Source organism: Bubalus bubalis, chromosome 16, assembly GCF_019923935.1.
Source record: "Bubalus bubalis isolate 160015118507 breed Murrah chromosome 16, NDDB_SH_1, whole genome shotgun sequence".
Taxonomy (NCBI): domain Eukaryota; kingdom Metazoa; phylum Chordata; class Mammalia; order Artiodactyla; family Bovidae; genus Bubalus; species Bubalus bubalis.
The window spans coordinates 44,953,710-44,971,617 of record NC_059172.1 but is presented as its reverse complement, the minus strand read 5'-3'; the positions used below and the strand labels follow the sequence as shown (position 1 = coordinate 44,971,617).

The window sequence follows — 17,908 nt, the reverse complement described above, 5'->3', positions numbered from 1 at the left end:
TCTTCCATTTCCTGACGGTACGATGTCTTCCTGGCTCCAAGACAGTGCAGACCTGACCACCTGGACTCATGCTAACTCACTACTCCTCAGATGGTCAGTGGCGAATGACTAGGTTTTGGTTTTTCTTTTCAAATCTCTAATCCATGGTGGCTTGATATTTCCGGATACAATGAAAATGAATTACTAGAAATAAGATCACACACTTGGATGTGTAGCTATGTTGAACTGCTCTACATGTGTCTAATGCTTCCTCTTACTTGCTGTGCTCCTTGGATCACAGACTAGTTCCTGCCGATGGAACACACTTTAAGTAGCACTGTTCTAACCAATCTGGAAATGAATGGGTCCTGAGCATCCTGAGGAAGAAAAGAAACTCCACTCATGGAGAAACCTCCAGAAAACTCATTATGGTTTGACCTCAGAGTAAGAACCAGAAGCCAGAGGTTCTCAACGACGAAATTACCGCACTGAAAGGCAGAAGCACTTAGGCTCCTGGGGAGCTGGTCAAGAGGCAAGCTTACAATTTGGCTGGGTACATTTTCCAAATCCAAAGCTGGGCAATCAGATGACCTAGTCAGAAACGAACATGTCACAGTCACTGGTTTTTTAAGAAATGGTAATTTTGGAGGACCATGGGACTGCTTTTGCACCCTTTATGTATCTTTCAATATTTCTGTAATTTTTTAAGAACTGGGATATTTTTCACTAACAGGAACTGATCTGTGATCCAAGGAACACAGTAAGTGAGAGCATTAGACACTTATAGAGCAGTTCAACATAGCCACACATCCAAGTGTGTGATCATATTTCTAGTAATTCATTTTCACTGTATCCAGAAGAATCAGGCCACCATGGATTAGAGATTTAAAAAGAAAAACCAAAATACTATTTGGGGTATTTTTTTTCCTCTTGGAAATTCTAGGTTTTTCCAGCTAATTAATTAGAACAAGCTGGAATGGTTGGACAATTCAGGTGGGCCATCATCTAACTTTACATTAGGTTAACGTCACATACATCATTTCCCTTCTGTGAGCCTCAGCTTCCTCATCTATAAAATGGGGAGACCACTGCCATCCTCAAAGGGCTGTGAAAGAGTCATCAGAGAGTCTGGGGTGCACCTCACAGGGTGCTGGGTTCCCAAGAATTGCCTGGCAGATGGTTAATGAGTCCAAAGCACCGCCACTGATGCAGCTTTAATTTTCCCTGTTCTGGAACTTCTCTTCTCCTCTCCTGGGTGGCCTTCACACAAAGGAACTTGCAGTTGCTGTGTTCCCTCCTCTGCACGAGTAAGACTAATACAGCCCAGCCAGATGAATGCACTGGCTTCTCCCTCTTCTTCTCGAGTCAACTGAGATTCAAACATGATGACGGTAATGGTCGTCACAAGCACCACCACCAAGCATGTCCCTGTCTGGATGTTGGAACGTTTCTTACCCTGCTCCGAGCTGGGAGATGGGTCATCTCCACTCTGGTTTGCACTCCCTGATGTCATAACCCTGTCTTTCTCATCTCTACACTCCTGGCACATGACAGATGCTCTGAAGGAAGGAGGAAGCAGGCGCTTGGGTCTGTTTGTGTCCAGACAACGGTAATATCCCCCTTGGGCCTGGAACTCAGCCAAGAATACCAGGTGCCCAGGCTGTACTTCTCCACCTGAACTGCCGTGAGGATCAGGAAACCCACAAGGGTCAGGCAGGGCTAGAGAATAGAGTTTCCAGGGCCTCGGAGCTGAAAGCTTGAGGGAAGGGGAGGTTTCGACATATAGGGCCAAGGGAAGTCTCCTGGGCAAATAGGAATATACTCTTCCCTGAGGAGTCCCTGGATGAGGAAAATGAGCCGACAGACTGGTGTGCCTGAGGCCTCAGCCATATACTCAGGGCAAGGATTGAAACTGCCTTATTTGAGGGGCTCCGGAAATGATACCTTCAGAGTTGAGATGCAGGCAGGCCTTAGGGGCTGTGACCTCCAAGTGGGCACCAGTGTCCCCTGGTGCCAGGCGCTGAGCTGCACTGAACCCTCACAGCCTCGCGAGGTGGGTCTGATAATCCCCCTTCGCAGATGGGGCCACTGAGGTTCAGGGAGGTTCTAACTCACCTGAGGCCGCAATGTTCTTAAGTGGCTGGGTTGGAAATGGGAACCTGAAGGTGACTTCTTTGCCTTTAGAAAGAGAGGAATCAACATGTATTTTAGGTAAGTGAGCTTTCGCCCAGAATTCTTCTCCACTGGGGAAATAGCACAGTTACTGGATATTTGAGAGACTGGATATGTGCTAAGTCTTTGCATTATTCCAATCACCTTCAGGAGTAGCTGCTGCCACCCCATTCTGAAGATTAGGAAACTCAGGTGCTGAGAGGTCTACTAATTCATCCAAAGCCACACTGCGAGTAAGCAAGTCATCTGGGAGCTGAACCCACAGGTGACTCCAAGCCTCATCCTGCTCACAACACCTGCCTCCCTGCAAATTAAAATCTCCCAGGCTGGGATGTACACAGGTTACTTCCAAAGGACTGCCTAGCTCTATCCCCAGAACAGAGAGAACAATGAGGTTGGAGCCAGCCTTGAACTCTACCCTTGTTATCAGATGAAACACTGGCAGATCGCCCAGCTAAGACTCACCCAGCTTCTCTCTAATATGCAAATCTCTAGAGTAAACCCTGCAAATCCAGTTTTAAAACAAACAACCCCCTGGGGTAGAGAAAGCTCCTTTTGCAATGCACATTGCTCTTCTGACTCAGGAGGACTAAACTACAGTCCCCAGCCCCCAGGCCCTCCCTCTGGCTCAGCCGTGTAAATATTGCTGCCATCTTGATCTTGCAAGAGCTCACCAGCCTTGGTAAGTGGCTAGCAGCCATGTAAAAGGTAGCAGCCTCCTGCATTGAAGAAAGAAGTTAACTAAGGGTTGATGGGGGCTAACGGTGCTGCAGGAGGACTGGTTTGATGGTATGAATGATCAGACTGGGCATGATCCCATGGCCCACAGTCTTAAAAAAATAACTTAAAAGATAAGACCCTGGTAAGAATTTGGTCCCTAAATGAGGGGACCTCAAGGTATCTTGTGACTGTTCAGGCCAAAAGCCTCGCTGCATCACACTGAAATTTAAGGCGACATGTCAACCGAGAGGTCAGGCAAGTGTAGTCTGAAGGCAGAACCCTGGCTACATTTCTTGGACTCGGTGACCCAAGTTTGCATTCCTGTAACAAGTGTTCCTTGTGACAAGTTTGACTAGGTCTAAGAGGAGATGATTATCCCTGGATCCTCAGAATTAAGGGGTAGGGCTCTAGGGCAGGAACCGAAACACTCTGCCTGCCAGGAGGTTGCCAAGAACCAAGCACCAGTTTCCAAGAGCATTTTCCTTTCTCTGGCTCCCCCAAATTGAGCCACACACAGTCTCTGGGCATCAGAGCAGCCCCAGAATCTGCTGGGGAGACGCGTGAAGGCCCCAGGGGTATGAATGAATGATGAGGTATTCTCACGGTAAGAAGTGTCTTTGCCAGACCCCAGTGGCCCTGCGTGTACCTGGGCAGGCTGCCTCTTGCCATCACCTAGAGAACTAATACCTACTGGAAACCAAGTCAGGGAACTTTGGAAGTGTGGTCACTTTTCTTGTTCTACCTCTGCTCTCAAATCTGAGAGGACAGTGACCAAGCCAGGCCTTCCCTAAGGACAAAAGAAAGGGCAAGCTCAGGGCTAGCAGGAAAGGGTCTGGGCCAGACAGAAGCACAGTGGGGGCCCAGCTGCCCAGCTAGGAGTACCAGTCATTGCCTGCCTGTGCCTAGGTGCCCTCGCCCCTCCCATCATCCTGGCCAGGGCACCAGTGACCTTTTCCATAGCAGGAAGTACCCGCCAGGGAAAGTTCTTCTCCCAAAGGCTACTCAGAAGCCTTGGTGATGGTGACGACCAGTATGCCAGTCTCTAACCACAGAGGTCACTATCACATGAGCCAAGAGTCACTCTCTTGTTGATGAGAAAATGGAGACTCCTTAAGGTCAGGAGATTTAAGGTCAAACTGCTGACCAAAGCTGACTTGGAACAAGTCGCTGAGCATCTCAGCCACAGCTGTGTTTAGTAGAGCTGAAGATGAGAAGTGTTTCTGTTTCCCCACATCACTCCCAGCTTCCCCTCCAGGGAGGCTTCGTACCTACACTGGGGACCATGGAGTGGGTGGGACTGCTAAGGTTCCTTGCTTCTTCCTTGGAGACCCTGCCTGCACTCCTCTCCCCATAGTGACGGAGGTCAGTGGGGGTGGGACTCCCAGGAGGCAGCTCCTAACTTCCCACTGATGCAACAGCCCAGGGAACACCCCGGTGGATTTCTGGTTTGTGCTTCAGTCTAACAGACTGGAAACAAATGAGCGGTGACTCTGCCATGGGCACACTCAGCACCACACATGGAGATGAGCCCTAGTAGGGGCAGACAGAACAGAGGTGCTCAGGGGAGCTCAGTCCTCCAGAAAGAGGTTCCAACTTACTGTCATGAGTGATAGCTGAACAAGTGCACTTCACTCCATTTTTAGACGCACCCATTACAGGGGCTGAGCTTCTCCAGAGGCTGCCCCTCTCCCACCCCAGCCTGGTGGTGTTCTTGGCATATGAGGCACCAGGCAGACAAGTGAAAAACATGACAAGTGCTCTGGAACCCAAACTTAATAACGTTATCTACTCAACCGTCATGGGCTCCCACAGCTCCACCCTCTGCACCACTGCCTGTGCCATTCTCTAGAAGTCAGAGCAGACCCTGCAGTGGCCCTTTCTCAGAGGACGGGATGAATCCCTTTAACACAGAGAAAGCGGACTGACCTTCACTTTTACTGTCCGCACGCCTATAAATACTTTTATCCCGAAATCAAGTTGCACCAGAATGGTCTTTCCATTCATGCAAGTCCTATCTGCCTTCCTTACCACATGCCAGATCCTTTTGAAAATGCCCTTCCCCTACACTTCTTTCTAGCAAAATCCCTCCATATAATCTTCAACACTTGGCTCCCATATTACCTCCTCTGTGAAGCCTTCCTAGGCTTCACCGTTCTGGGTTCCTAGAATCTTCCTTTTAAACCTCTCACATAATTCATCAATAGTATTGTCTGAGGTTCACCATGTGAGACTGTCTTGTTAGGTAAAAAATAGCCAAATATTGGCAATATCCTGTGGTAAAATGTGATACATTTCTATGCTGATATGCTGTTTGTCATCTACACCGTAGTAAGAGAACTGTACCTCCCTCCTCCTCGTTTTCTCAGCGTCTGGCATGATGGTTAGCATACAGTGGGTGCTCAGAAAGTGCTTGCTAGACAGGTAAGCACCATTTGATAAGGTTTTGTGTGCTGTCTGTTCCGTTTAGTTTCTTGCTCCAACACAAAACCAAAACCAAACTCAGGATTGCTGTAAAGGACCTTATAAATTTTCATCCCAGCCAAGCCAAGCTTCAGATGGTTGTCTGAGCAGGCTGAGCGGAGCAGGAGAATATCTAAGAACATGCAAGGAGTAGGGGAAGCCAATTGTTTGGGATAACTACCTTTCTGGCAGGAGAAACAGAGTCAACAGTTGATGGAGAGGAAGTAGCAGCTGAATCAGGAGATGGAAGGCAGGAGGGAGAAGACGGAGGATGAGTATGAGACAGGCTTTTAGAGAGGAGTTTATTCTGCACAGAATAGAAACAGAGGAAACTCTGATTATCCGTAGGGAAATGCACAGTGGCGCCTGCCTCGATGACACAGCCCCCTAGTCTACACATCCAAGGAGGGGAAAGGACATCCAGGCTCATGTCTCAGGACCAATATGTAACCTGTGTCTTTGGAGCCCAGCAGGACGGTCTAGTTCCTGGTTACAATGCACTCTGTTGCAGCTATTTCGGCTCCCTCATCACAAAATAGCTAGAGCACAGCCATCCTATTCCTGACACGAACATAGACACGAACTCCTGAAGGCCTCACTCTGGAGCTTGGGATAAAGCAGCAGCTTCAAATTTAGGAAAGGCAACCCTAGGAGGCTCTGGGGCACATGCCCCAGCAGGGACCTCTGTGGTCACATGGAACCCTGAAAATGAACGAAAGGCAGAGTATCCTTCCTATGTCTATGACTCTGCCAAGCAGCAGAGAACACAGGTCTGGAGGAGGCCGGGTGAAAGCAGCAGAGGGGGTGTGTTCTAGAGACCAGGCTTGCTGCAAGCACCTTACACTCACGCACCATGGGTCCTCACCCTCAACTCTGTCATCTCCTTGCAAGCATGCATCTCCTTTACAGCAGGTTTCTAAATAAGTGCCTGGACTGGGCTGTGCTTCCCATTCTAAGGCAGGGCCATTCTGTCCGGCTGGTGCTGCCTTTTGGGAAAGCAGAGCAGGTTACGGCATGTGCTTGACCTTGACATTCAGGGTCTTCCAGATCAGGGCTATGTTGGTATTTCTCCACTGCACTGCCAAACATCACGAGCAACTGGTTTGCTTTCACTTTAAAGGCACTGTGCTGTGATTCCTGCAATGGACCAGCTTTCTCTCTTCGTGTTGACCCCTAGGAAGCTCAGCCTACTCAGAAGCTAAGATTTTACAGTACACATGCTTCTATTTTCCTGTGACCTGAGCCCGCTTTTCTGCCTTGGTTTTCCCTTTGTCATGATTTATCTACTTATTTTGAGTCTCCTCATTTGGAGCTTTTTTAGATGCCAGTCCAAAGCCTTCGGTGACTTGAAAAGTAAATAGCTTTACAGACTGTCAAGGGTGGAGGAAGGAAAAAATGAAGCTCCAGAGACCAATTCATGTCATCTCCCCAGAGGTCCAACACCTGGGTTCCCAGGGGCTCTGAAAGCCCTGCATTTACCTGTGGGAAATCCCCGTGTCCAAACATGGAGGCAAGGTGAGCCGCCTTCTCCTTAATGTTCTTTTTGTGAAATTCCCTGTTGGCCAAGTTCTGGGCCCTTTTCTGCAGCCAAGGCGAGAAAGGAGAAAGAAAAAAGAGAAAGTGACAGAGATGGTGAGGGTTCCCTCTGGGAGAGAGGCGGAGAGGCAGCCAGGTGGGCTTGCTGCGCTCAGTACACACGGCAGGCAGGATGAGAGATGGGGAAAAGCAGTCAGAGGAGGAACCCACCCTGGGCAGGAGGAGTGGGAGAAAAGGAAGGCATCCCAGATACAAGCAGGGCAGAGGCAGGGCAAAGACATGGGCAGGGCACAGGCAGGGCAAAGACACGGCCAGGACAGAGGCAGGGCGAAGAGCGAGGCTTTCACCTGGAGAACCTTTTCCTCCACTTGCTGCAGCCGCCGCAGCACCCCAGAGAGGGCCAGCGCTCCCGGGCAGGTGGGAGGCAGGCTGGCGAGGTTTTCTGGCCCGCCCAGCTGCAGGTCAGACTTGGCTCGGGCTCTCCAGGGCCTGGCTGGACACTCGCCACCAGCAGACACTTGCTTTAGCTCTCGGAGCACGTGTCCAGTCACAACCACGGAGGGGAACTGGGGGAGACGGAAAATCAAGCTTCCTTCCCGAGGAAGGCCCTCTCATGGACCCCTCCCACCACTCACTGGAGGAGTCCCCACCAGGATCAGGGGCAAGGGCATGCCACGTGCCACCTTGAGTGAGATTCCAAACTAACCTTGAGTGTTGACTTCTCACCACCGGCATCAGAACCACCTGACAGCCTCCCTAACAACACCATCTGGGGTGTCATCACAACACTCCAGATCCCCCGAATCAGAACCTGTACTGTCCTGGTTCTCGAAGTCTGGGCTCAACCCCCAGAGAGTCAGGTGTAATTGGTTTGGGGGTGCGTACCAGAGATTGACATTTTTAAATAAAGCTCTCTAGATGATTCTTATACATAGGGACATAAAATCACTGCACTATATCCACAGAGACCTCCTTTGACGTCCACCACCCCCACCCCTGGAAGCAACACAAAATTCCTAATGCTGCCCAGTAGTTTTGAGTGCTGTGTCAATAATAGTGATTCTAATTCCAAACCCAGAGATGTTAACTGGAAAAAAGCCTGAGCCCATGGCTCCTGGCTGCCTCCCTGCCCACTGGGCAGGTCCTTGGGGGACCTGGGGAGGTCCTTACCACATCCCAGTCTTTGTTGGCATCTGGCTAACTGGCCACCTGAGCCCATTCCATCATCACTGCCACTTTTCCCCATCGATTTAGAAATCAGTCTACTCAAGAGATCTGCAAATAAGCTGAGTATCCCAGGGGCACTACAGAAAATACCGCATGTGGTGTGGTCTGTTTTTTCCTAAACAAATAAAGCACCGAGAGCATGGTAGCTGGTCAGCCGATATCACCAACTGGCACGTATTTAAGATGCTGCATCCTTGGTTATCCTTACCTATAAGGGTGGTAACCTCAAGTTGTATCTGCCTTCCCAGAGAATCTACACTCAGCCCTATGTGGGGTGCAGAGAGAGCCATGGACCCCACCCCTCTGGATCAAAGTCCCCTCTGACTTCACCAAGACAGCGTCCACTGGAAGGAGCCCTACCTGCCTTTTCAGAGGTGGTGATGGGCTGGGCGTGGGCTCCTCCGGCTTGGGACAGCGAGAGTTAACAGGAGGGTCAGAGGAAGAGCGCAGTATAGGCTTACCTATCCCTGAGACACGGTGCTCCTGCGAGGAGGAAGGTGAGTCCGAAAAAAAGCAGCCACAGGAAATAGGAAGGAAAAGGTGAGTCAGACTGAGACACTTGGAGGGAGGAGAGGAGAAGAGGCAGGGAGACAGAGTTTGCAGATGCTGAGCAAGCCCAGGGCTGAGCTCTGGCAAGCTGTGCCCAGCTGGAAACATGAACCCCAGCCCTCTGTCCCTGTTAACAGCAAGTCTCGTGGTCCCCTTCTCTAGACAATGTGTGTATCCCCAGGAGCCAGTGTTTTTGGCTCGGACCGGGGCACTGAGCAGGCACTGCCAGAGCCCGTGCCAGGCCAGGGTGGCTAGTCCCAAAGTCCCTGCTGCCCATTAGACGACAGGGATGCTACAGTCCTTCTGAAGAAAGAGAGCCCTCATCAATACCTGGGGACCGCAAGGGGTCAAGCCTCCAGACGGGCCAGTTGAGCAAACAATTCAGACAGTTACAAATCTCAGAAAGCTCCTTACAATAAAACCTGGCTTCCTGGGGAAGGTCATTTTTTCCAGAAGGGGCATGATCTACATCAAGACTAGAAAGATGTTTATGATTGCCTCTGAACCAAATTAACCAAGAGTTAGTCCTTCTCCTGAGAGGGGCCTAATTCTGTCTTGTGACGGATATTCTCCAAAGAGAAACTGAACCCCTTGTCCCAAGCTTTTGTAATGTGTCAGTGGTGTCCCAAAGAAATTCAGGGGAGCAAATGAAACCACACAAGTGCACGCTCCAAGTCAGAGTCTGAGATAAGAGAGTTGGGTCTGCAGTCTGACCCACAGCATCTCACTGTCTTCAGCCGTACACAGACCCTGGTCAGACAAACAGCCCTGCCAGCCTGACCCAAGGGAACAAGGAGAGAGGAGCACCAGGGTACACTCAGGAGGTTGGTCTCCATTCCTGTAGGCCCACATGGAGCTAAGACCTGTGGTTCAGTTTTTCCCCTGGTTTGGACGGGGTTTTCACCATGGCCTTAGACCCTCAGACAGTCAGCATCTCTAAAGATTCCTCCAGCTGTACCGTCTCAAAGATGACTGCAAACCCAGCCATGGTTGCAAAGCAAAACAAAATCAGGGAAAGGATTTTATCTCCATTGCAGAACAGGCATCAGCAAACTACAGTCCTCGGGCCAAATCCGGCCTGCTGCCTGTGTTTGTAAATAAAGTTTTATTGGCACACCGCCACATGTATTTGTTTACATACTGTTCATGGCTGCCTTCACAGTGACTCTGCCATTACAGCAGAGTTGAGTCATTGCAAGAGAGATCACATTGACCCTAAAGTCTAAAATACTTGCTTTCCGGCCGCTTTTAGGAAAGTCTGACTCCAGATCAAGAAGAAGCTCAAGTCTCCTTTTGAGCCAGGACTGGCTGGCATACCTGAAATCCAGCACTTGCCTGACATTTGCTGGCTTCTCAGCAGGTTCTGGTCACCAGGAAGGCAAGGTCAGTGGATGTTTGACAGGACTCACCTGCCTCAGGATTGAGGGGTTCCTTGAGCTCTCCTCGAACTTGGCCAGCAGCTGACTTGCCATGGACTTGACTTTGTTCTGATTTCCACCTTCCTTAATGCCCTCTTGATTGGAGCCCAAGCTCTGGCTGGAAAAGGCTGAAGGCTGCAAAGGCCAAATCAGAGCATTGGTTGTTGGATCCAGAACCCAGACATCGTGGGGTAGGCCTAGGGGCTCACAACAGGGACAGTTTCCTTAAGAAGGACACCCTCTATGGCCTGAGAAAGTGAGGCAGACAGAGCAGGCAACACCCAATGGAGACAATGCTCAAAGGTGGGACATGGTTCCCCAAAGGTGGGCACAGCCAGGCTTGGGAGCCAGACAGTGCCTGAATTCTGACTTCTCTGACGTTTCCTCATTTGTAAAATGGGAGCAGTAATGCACCCTCATGTAACTATTGCAAAAATAAAATAATGAAATGATGAAAAGAACAGTTTGCAAACCCATCACGTGGCTGATAGGAGGTGAAGAGTAGTGGGGATGAATGAAGCAAGAGGGGGTATCAGTGGGGCAAGGCACAGGCGCCGAGCTTCCCCTCTCCTCTGCACCCCACGCCTGACGGCAACCAGTTCTGCCCTGTTGTTTCTATCTGTTTTTTAAAAAAGTTTAATTTTGAAATAATTTTAGACTGACAGGAAAGTTACAAAGACAGCACAGATAGCTCCTGAATACCACAGATGCAGCTGCACTTAACATTAACATATGGAATAATCATGGCACTGTTATCAAACCCTAGAAATTCACACCGACATGATACCATTAACAGAACTGTGGACTTGATTCAGACTGCACCAGTTTCCCATGGATGTCCTTTTAGGTTCCAGGATGCAATCCAGCATCCCACACTGCATTTAATCATCATGCCTCCTCCACCTCCTCCCATCTGAAACACTCTCTCCATCTTTCTCTGTCTTTCATGACCTTGACAGCTGTGATGGACACAGGTCAGCTATTTTGTACAAAGTCCCTCCATCTGGGTAGGTCTGATGGTTGCTCATGATTAGACTAGAGTTAGGGATTTTGAAGAAGGATGTCACAGAGGTGAGGGGTCCTTCTCATTGCTTTGTTTTGGGATACATGATATCAACATGACTTGTAACTGTTTAGAGGCTGACCTTGACTGCTTGGTTATGCTGCTTTATAAAATGGAATTCCATGTAAGATTTTCTTAGCTCATCTGCTAAAAATAAAACATTGAAACTGATTGCTGTCCAGTAAATGTCTGTTCCCTGGTACCATAGATCTGCTCCCATCAGCCTCAGAAATACAAATGGCATTGTCATGTCAAGAGGGCAGTCAGTTTTCCCAAGGACACAATGCATCTCCCTTACAGGAACAGATGTTCTCAAAACAAAGATATGTTCACTTAGAAGAAATTCATGAGAAGAAATAAGCTATAGTCAATTGTTTTTTGTTTTTTTTTTTTTTAAGATTCCCTAAGTGTAGCAGCCCCATGGGAAACCTGGTATGCACAGCCACTCTGAAGAGTAGGACAAACACAAATCAAAGAGTCACTCCCCACTTCAAAGCGGGAACTGCAACTCTGCATAGCAATCCAGTCTTGAGTGTGAATAGGGCAAGTTTACTAGGCTGGTCACTGTTTGTACAGCCCAAAGTAGGCCAGGACGGTGGGTCATGCAGACTGGCCCTTTGCAGACATTCATGTGCTCATGAATCACTTCAAAACCAGATTTGGATTCAGTGGGTCTGGGGTGGGCCCTGAGAGTCTGTATTTTTAACCAGCTTCCAGGTGATACTGCTGCCCTGGTTCTTGGCTCACACTTCGAGTAGTAAGAATTTAGAGGAAATTATTGCTTGGTTGAATCTCACTTAAGCAAACAGCTGGCCAAGAAAATAGAGCCATTTCAGAAGAGGCAGGTGTGACCAGATTTCTTCCCACACTGACTCCTGTGCTGCCAGCGACAGAAACAGTACAAACACCCCCTCAAATAAGGCACAGATGAAAGGTGGGAGAAGACTCCCCCCTGGGACAAAGTGTATCCAAGGCAAGCTTCTTGGGAGGAGGCGGGAGCAAATCACAGATGCTTAGAGCTGAGGCAGTGCCCCGGAACTAGAGAATGGGATGTTTCTCAGCCACGGCTTCATCCTCTCAGCTGGCTTTCTGCTCACACCAGACCCAAGAGCAACAGCTCTCAATCATATGAGTAACAGAAGTTTTCTCCTAAGTCCTATAAATCAAGTACGAATGTATCCTACAAATTATCCCTTGTGCCTTTTAGTCATTGTTTTGGTATCAGCCAGTAGGCTAGCTAAAGCTGGTATTCTTACAATTCACAGACAGTATCTAGCCTGCTTTTGTGGGATTAGAGTGGCTCTTTGGAATGAGGTGTGGGGCTTCCCTGATAGCTCGGTTGGTAAAGAATCTGCCTGCAATGCAGGAGACCTTGGTTTGATTCCTGGGTCGGGAAGATCCGCTGAAGAAGGGATAGGCTACCCACTCCAGTATGGCTACCCACTCCAGTATTCCTGGGCTCCGCTTGTGACTCAGCTGGTAAAGAATCCGCCTGCAATGCAGGAGACTTGATTTCGATCCCTGAGTTGGGAAGATCCACTGAAGAAGGGAAAGGCTACCCACTCCAGTATTCTGGCCTGGAGAATTTCATGGACTGTATAGTCCATGGGGTTGCAAAGAGTTGGACATACATGACTGAGCAGCTTTCACTTTCTTTCACTTGGAATGAGGTATATATCTCAGGTCTCTTTAAAGAGCTGCCTGGAGAAGCAAGAACCGGTAAGCTTTTTCTTCTGATCAATTTTTCAGTAGCAGGAGAGAGACTCATGCTTGGCTTTGACAAGTGAAAGTGAAGTCACTCAATCGTGTCCGACTCTTTGTGACCTCATGGACTGTAGCCTACCAGGCTCCTCAGTCCATGGAATTTTCCAGGCAAGAGTACTGGAGTGGGTTGCCATTTCCTTCTCTAGGGGATCTTCCCAACCCAGGGATTGAACCCGGGTCTCCCGCACTACAGGCAGACTCTACCTTCTGACAAAGTAAAGGCTACTTTGGCTTTGACAAAGTAGCCTGTAACTTTCTTCTTTCACCAGAAGGTGGCACCTGTGGGTGCTGGGACATTCGCCTTAAAGACTAATGGTACAGAAAACACAAAAAGTAGAAATGAGGACTGGGAGAATAGTGGGACTGCTGGTGCCTCTTTACTACTTACTATTAATAGTGATTATATCTTGATTAACCTAGGTGCCAGAGACCATGACTGGCATGGTATGTGCATGCATACCTGCTTACACATCCTCTTATTTAATCTTTAAGATTAAATTAAACCAAGGACATGGCAACCCACTCCAGTATTCTTGCCTGGAGAATCCTGTGGACAGAGGACCCTGGTGGGCTGCCGTCTATGGGGTCGCATCGAGTTGGACATGACTGAAGCGACTTTGCATGCATGCAATCTTGACTCTGGCACGTAGAGAATCTTGTCATCTGCAGACTGAGAATCTTACTTCTTTTCCAACCTGGACTCCTTTTATTTCTTTTTCTTCTCTGATTGCCATGGCTAGGACTTCTAAAACTATGCTGAATAATCGTGGTGAGAGTGGGCACCTTTGCCTTGTTTCCTGATTTTACAGGAAATGCTTTCAGTTTTCCACCATTGAGAATAGTGTTTGCTCTGGGTTTGTTGTATATGGCCGTTATTATGTTGAGATATGTTCCTCCTATGCCTACTATTTAATCTTTGAAAGTTCTGCAAACTGTCCTACATTTCAAATGCATCATCTGTGTTTTACAGACATGAACCACACTCTGGGATAGTGACATAGCTAATGACCAGACTCGACTGTTTACCCATCAAGCTAAGCTTGGAACCCAGCGGTTCATGAGAGGAAAGCAAGAAGGGCAGGGTGACTGCCTCAGTCAGGCACTGGGCTGTGGCCACCGGCTGTCAGGAAACAGGCCTCTGTGTAAACCGACAGTGAACACACGAACCTCGTGCAGGTTGTTGAAGCCCTTCCGCCTCCGCTTGTTCATGTCATTTTCTTCGGTTCGACTGTCCACCTGTGATGGCCAAGAAAGCATGGTGAGCTCAGGGCTGGTCAAGGGCTGCGGTGTCAGCACTGGGGTGCAACGCTGCCCACAGCAGCTGCCAGCCCAGGAACAGACGGGTTGACATTACCCTGCACGGTGACAAATGCTCTCAGCTCTGCTCAGGCACAGCAGAGGGAGCCTCCCTCCGTCTCGGGAGCCAGGGGTTCTGTCAGAAGAGGGTGGGAATACAGATCCCCAAATCATGCCGAAACATCCCAAAGCACAAAGAATCCCTGTGACACGGGCAGGGATTGTCTCCTTGTCAGTGACCTTGGACTCAGAGCCATGAGAGCCAGGCCTGCTGATGCTGCCCTGAGGATATCACCTCCTATGAAGAGGTGCCACTGGCTCCCCTCACAGGCACGGATTCTCAGGACTCAGATCAGCTGTCCAGGAATTTGATGGCAAATTACTTCTGCCATTCAGTCCCACTGCAGCTACTGGTAAATGATACTGTGTTAACTTCAAAGCAGCATCAGATATGGCATGAAAACTATGGTGACTATATAGCTCAGTTTTCCCAGGATATTTTGATGTATTGCTTTTCCCCCCAGGCATAATTAGAAATAATGCCCACTTTTTTTTTTTAAGATTTTTTTTTTTTTTGGTTATGTACCATTTAAAAAGTCTTTATTGAATTTGTTACAATATTGCTTCTGTTCTATGCTTTGGTTTTTTTGGCTGCGAGGCATACGCGATCTTGGCTCCCCAAGCAGGGATCAAACCTGGCCCCCTGCACTAGAAGTCAAAGTCTTAACCGCTGACCATGAGGGAAGTCCCTCATTCTCAAAAGTACCCTGGTTTAGACAACAAATTGCATGGCTGTCCTATTGATAACCCCTTACAGTCGACCCTCTGCTTCCCAGATCTGGACATTTAAATCCAGAGACCCCCTTCTACCTCAGCCCAATGCATGATGCCTGCAAGGGCCACCCAAGGGCACACCTGTGGTCTGGCTTTTCTACTTAAGGGAAGCAGTGGGATTGTTGAGCTGATGCCTCAAGCTGGGATGGGGCTGCAGGCTGGATTTAGTGCCTCCCTTCACCCCCAACCCTCTCCTTGACACTGGGGTTAGACCTCCAGCTGGGACCTTCCCCATATGGTCAGCCCACTGAGGACCATGGAGCATCCCCACTGACGAGGCCTCCCTCCCCATGGGAGACTCGGGCCCTCGCATAACAAAGTGTGAAAAGTGTGTTACGCATGGACTGTAGCCCACCAGGCTTCTCTGTCCATGGGATTTCCCAGGCAAGAATACTGGAGTGGGTTGCCGTTTCCTTCTCCAGGGGTCAAACCCTTGTCTCTTACATCTCCTGCATTGGCAGGTGGATTCTTTATTGTCTGAGCCATCAGAGAAGGCCAGATTAAATCCCAGCCTCTGTTCACACTGGATGCAGCTGAAACGGCTTCTGGCCTCTCCTTCCCCTCAAACCCAGGCTGCAGCCCAATCAGCACCACACGTCCTTACTTGCCCCATCCCAGAGGACCCTTTACCTCCTGGACGTTGTAAATCAACAGGAATCATCAGAGCCCTCAGCACACAGTCTAGTCTGTACCCACTTGCTCTCACAGGCAAGCACCTGCTCCCGCTGCTCTTACACTCCCCACCACCTCTGCCCCTCCTCCTATTTACCAGCAACTTAAAAACATTTTAAAACAAGATCAACCGCAGTTTAGTCATTGATATTTGTTCAAAAATGTGACCCTTCCCTTGCTCAGGCAGCACAAAACAACAGATCAAAGGGCCTCACCTTCCCTTCAACATTTCCCTCAGCTTCTAACAAATCATTTTTCTGTGAATGGAAATAATTTAAACCCAAATGTTTGGACAAACACCAAGAGAAACAGATGACCTTATTTACAGCGTCGGGTTCTAGAGGCCTAGGCAGTTTAGGCGCCGGCTCCACAGCCTGTGAGCTGCACTGGCCCCGAGACAAGCCTGTGAAGGTACAGGGTGTCCTCCCCACACGAACACTTCACGCATCATCCTCGAGTCTTCTGCGGTTCTTCTTGTTTCCGCCTTTAATGAGGACTTGGTTTTTCCCTCAAAGAGCAACATATCTTACTCTCTGGGTGTGATTGGTCCAATAATCAGAGCCTGCATGGATCCATACTCTACATCAGTGGCAGATGCACAGAAAACATTCCTGGGGGGAGTGTATCCAGCAGCAGGGCCTAAGAAGACCCCCAAATCCTTTGCGGGGAGACAGGAAGTGGGTGGGGGCAACATCAGTTCCTCTGATTCAGCCTGACCCACAGGACAATAAAATGCAGTCTATATGGAAAGGTTAGCCACACACAGACCCAAAGGGTCTCTGCTCTTCCATATGGATTTATCATGAAAGCACTTATGCTCCACCAAGAGCTAAGTTAAAACACAAAGCTTGAGGAAACACAAACCTGGACTTTTATCTAATTTTTCTTATCTGTACATCTCTATCTGGGAGCCAAAAAAATGCCTCCATATCCCCCTCCTTGAACTCTATTTTGCACCATAGAGAACTGGGGTACAAGGAGGAAGAAAGTGTTTATTGTGCCCAGAGGCAGCATGAGATTAAACAAATAACTCGCTTCCTTTTCCCATAAATTTCTCCTGTCCTTTCACCCTTAGACACTTTCTTATCATGATTTCCCAATGATTTGAAAGAGTCTCTACATCAAAAGACATTTATTAAACTACTTAGTGATCTCCATTTTAAAAAACAGACATATATCTACCAAGCTCATCATTTATTTGATCAGCACAGAATATTCTTGTTCCCATACTACCTGACTTAAGTTGATTTTAGCCGCAAACAAACCAACTTTATATTTAGTTAGCTGATGAACCCAACCCTGGAGAAATTCAGACCAAGGTCATAGAAAGAGACTGGCCATTGTACTCAGTGGCCTGACTGAGAGAACAGTGGCCACCATGATATTTAGAAAAATGGCCAGTGATACTGGCAAGAGAGCTCCTCCCTCTGTGGCAGAGCAGCAAGGAGCCATGGGTTCAAGTTCTGACGTGAATTACTTTCCAGCTAAGTGAGCTTAGGAAAATCACCCAACTTTTCTGACTTTACTTTCCTCACCTCTAGGATCCTATACTGTCTCTGTCATAAATAAGCTATTGTAAGGACGAATACAATCATGTATATAAGACACTTCGTCTATGTAGTGCTGTATACGTGTCAGACATTTGAAGTTAAGTCAGTGCTATTCATAGAATTAGAAAATCTGAATTCTAGTCTGGCTTTGACATTTACCCACCTATATGGCATCATGGTCAACAGAAGAGTCCAAAATGCAGTACTTGGATACAATCTCAAAAACGACAGAATGATCTCTGTTTGTTTCCACGGCAAACCATTCAATATCACAGTAATCCAAGTCTATGCCCCAACCAGTAACGCTGAATAAGCTGAAGTTGAAGGGTTCTATGAAGACCTACAAGATCTTTTAGAACTAACACCCCAAAAAAGATGTCCTTTTCATTATAGGGGACTGGAATGCAAAAGTAGGAAGTCAAGAAATGCCTGGAGTAACAGGCAAATTTGGCCTTGGAGTATGGAATGAAGCAGGGCAAAGGCTAATAGTTTTGCCAAGAGAACGCAGTGGTCATAGCAAACACCCTCTTCCAACAACACAAGAGAAGACTCTACACATGGACATCACCAGATGGTCAACACCGAAATCAGATTGATTATATTCTTTGCAGCCAAAGATGGAGAAGCTCTATACAGTCAGCAAAAACAAGACCAGGAGCTGACTGTGG

General features: G+C 48.4%; 1 protein-coding gene across 17 annotated transcripts in view; it reads right to left on the bottom strand.

The window, feature by feature from the left end:
• The window catches only part of MICAL2 (microtubule associated monooxygenase, calponin and LIM domain containing 2), a 242,704-nt gene that overhangs the window by 99,012 nt on the left and 125,784 nt on the right, over positions 1–17,908 (bottom strand). For 4 of the 17 annotated variants that reach the window (XM_044929535.2, XM_044929537.2, XM_044929544.2 and 1 more), the window contains exons 16-18: positions 14,056–14,124; positions 10,053–10,196; positions 2,095–2,157 (exon numbers count right to left, since the gene is read on the bottom strand). In XM_044929535.2, the coding sequence (XP_044785470.2) occupies positions 2,095–2,157; positions 10,053–10,196; positions 14,056–14,124 (276 nt within the window). Of the gene's footprint in view, positions 1–2,094; positions 2,158–5,512; positions 5,639–6,810; positions 6,913–7,214; positions 7,434–8,454; positions 8,578–10,052; positions 10,197–14,055; positions 14,125–17,908 lie in introns of all 17 variants that reach the window. The other 13 variants (XM_025266658.3, XM_044929539.2, XM_044929540.2 and 10 more) reach the window with 7 other exon arrangements.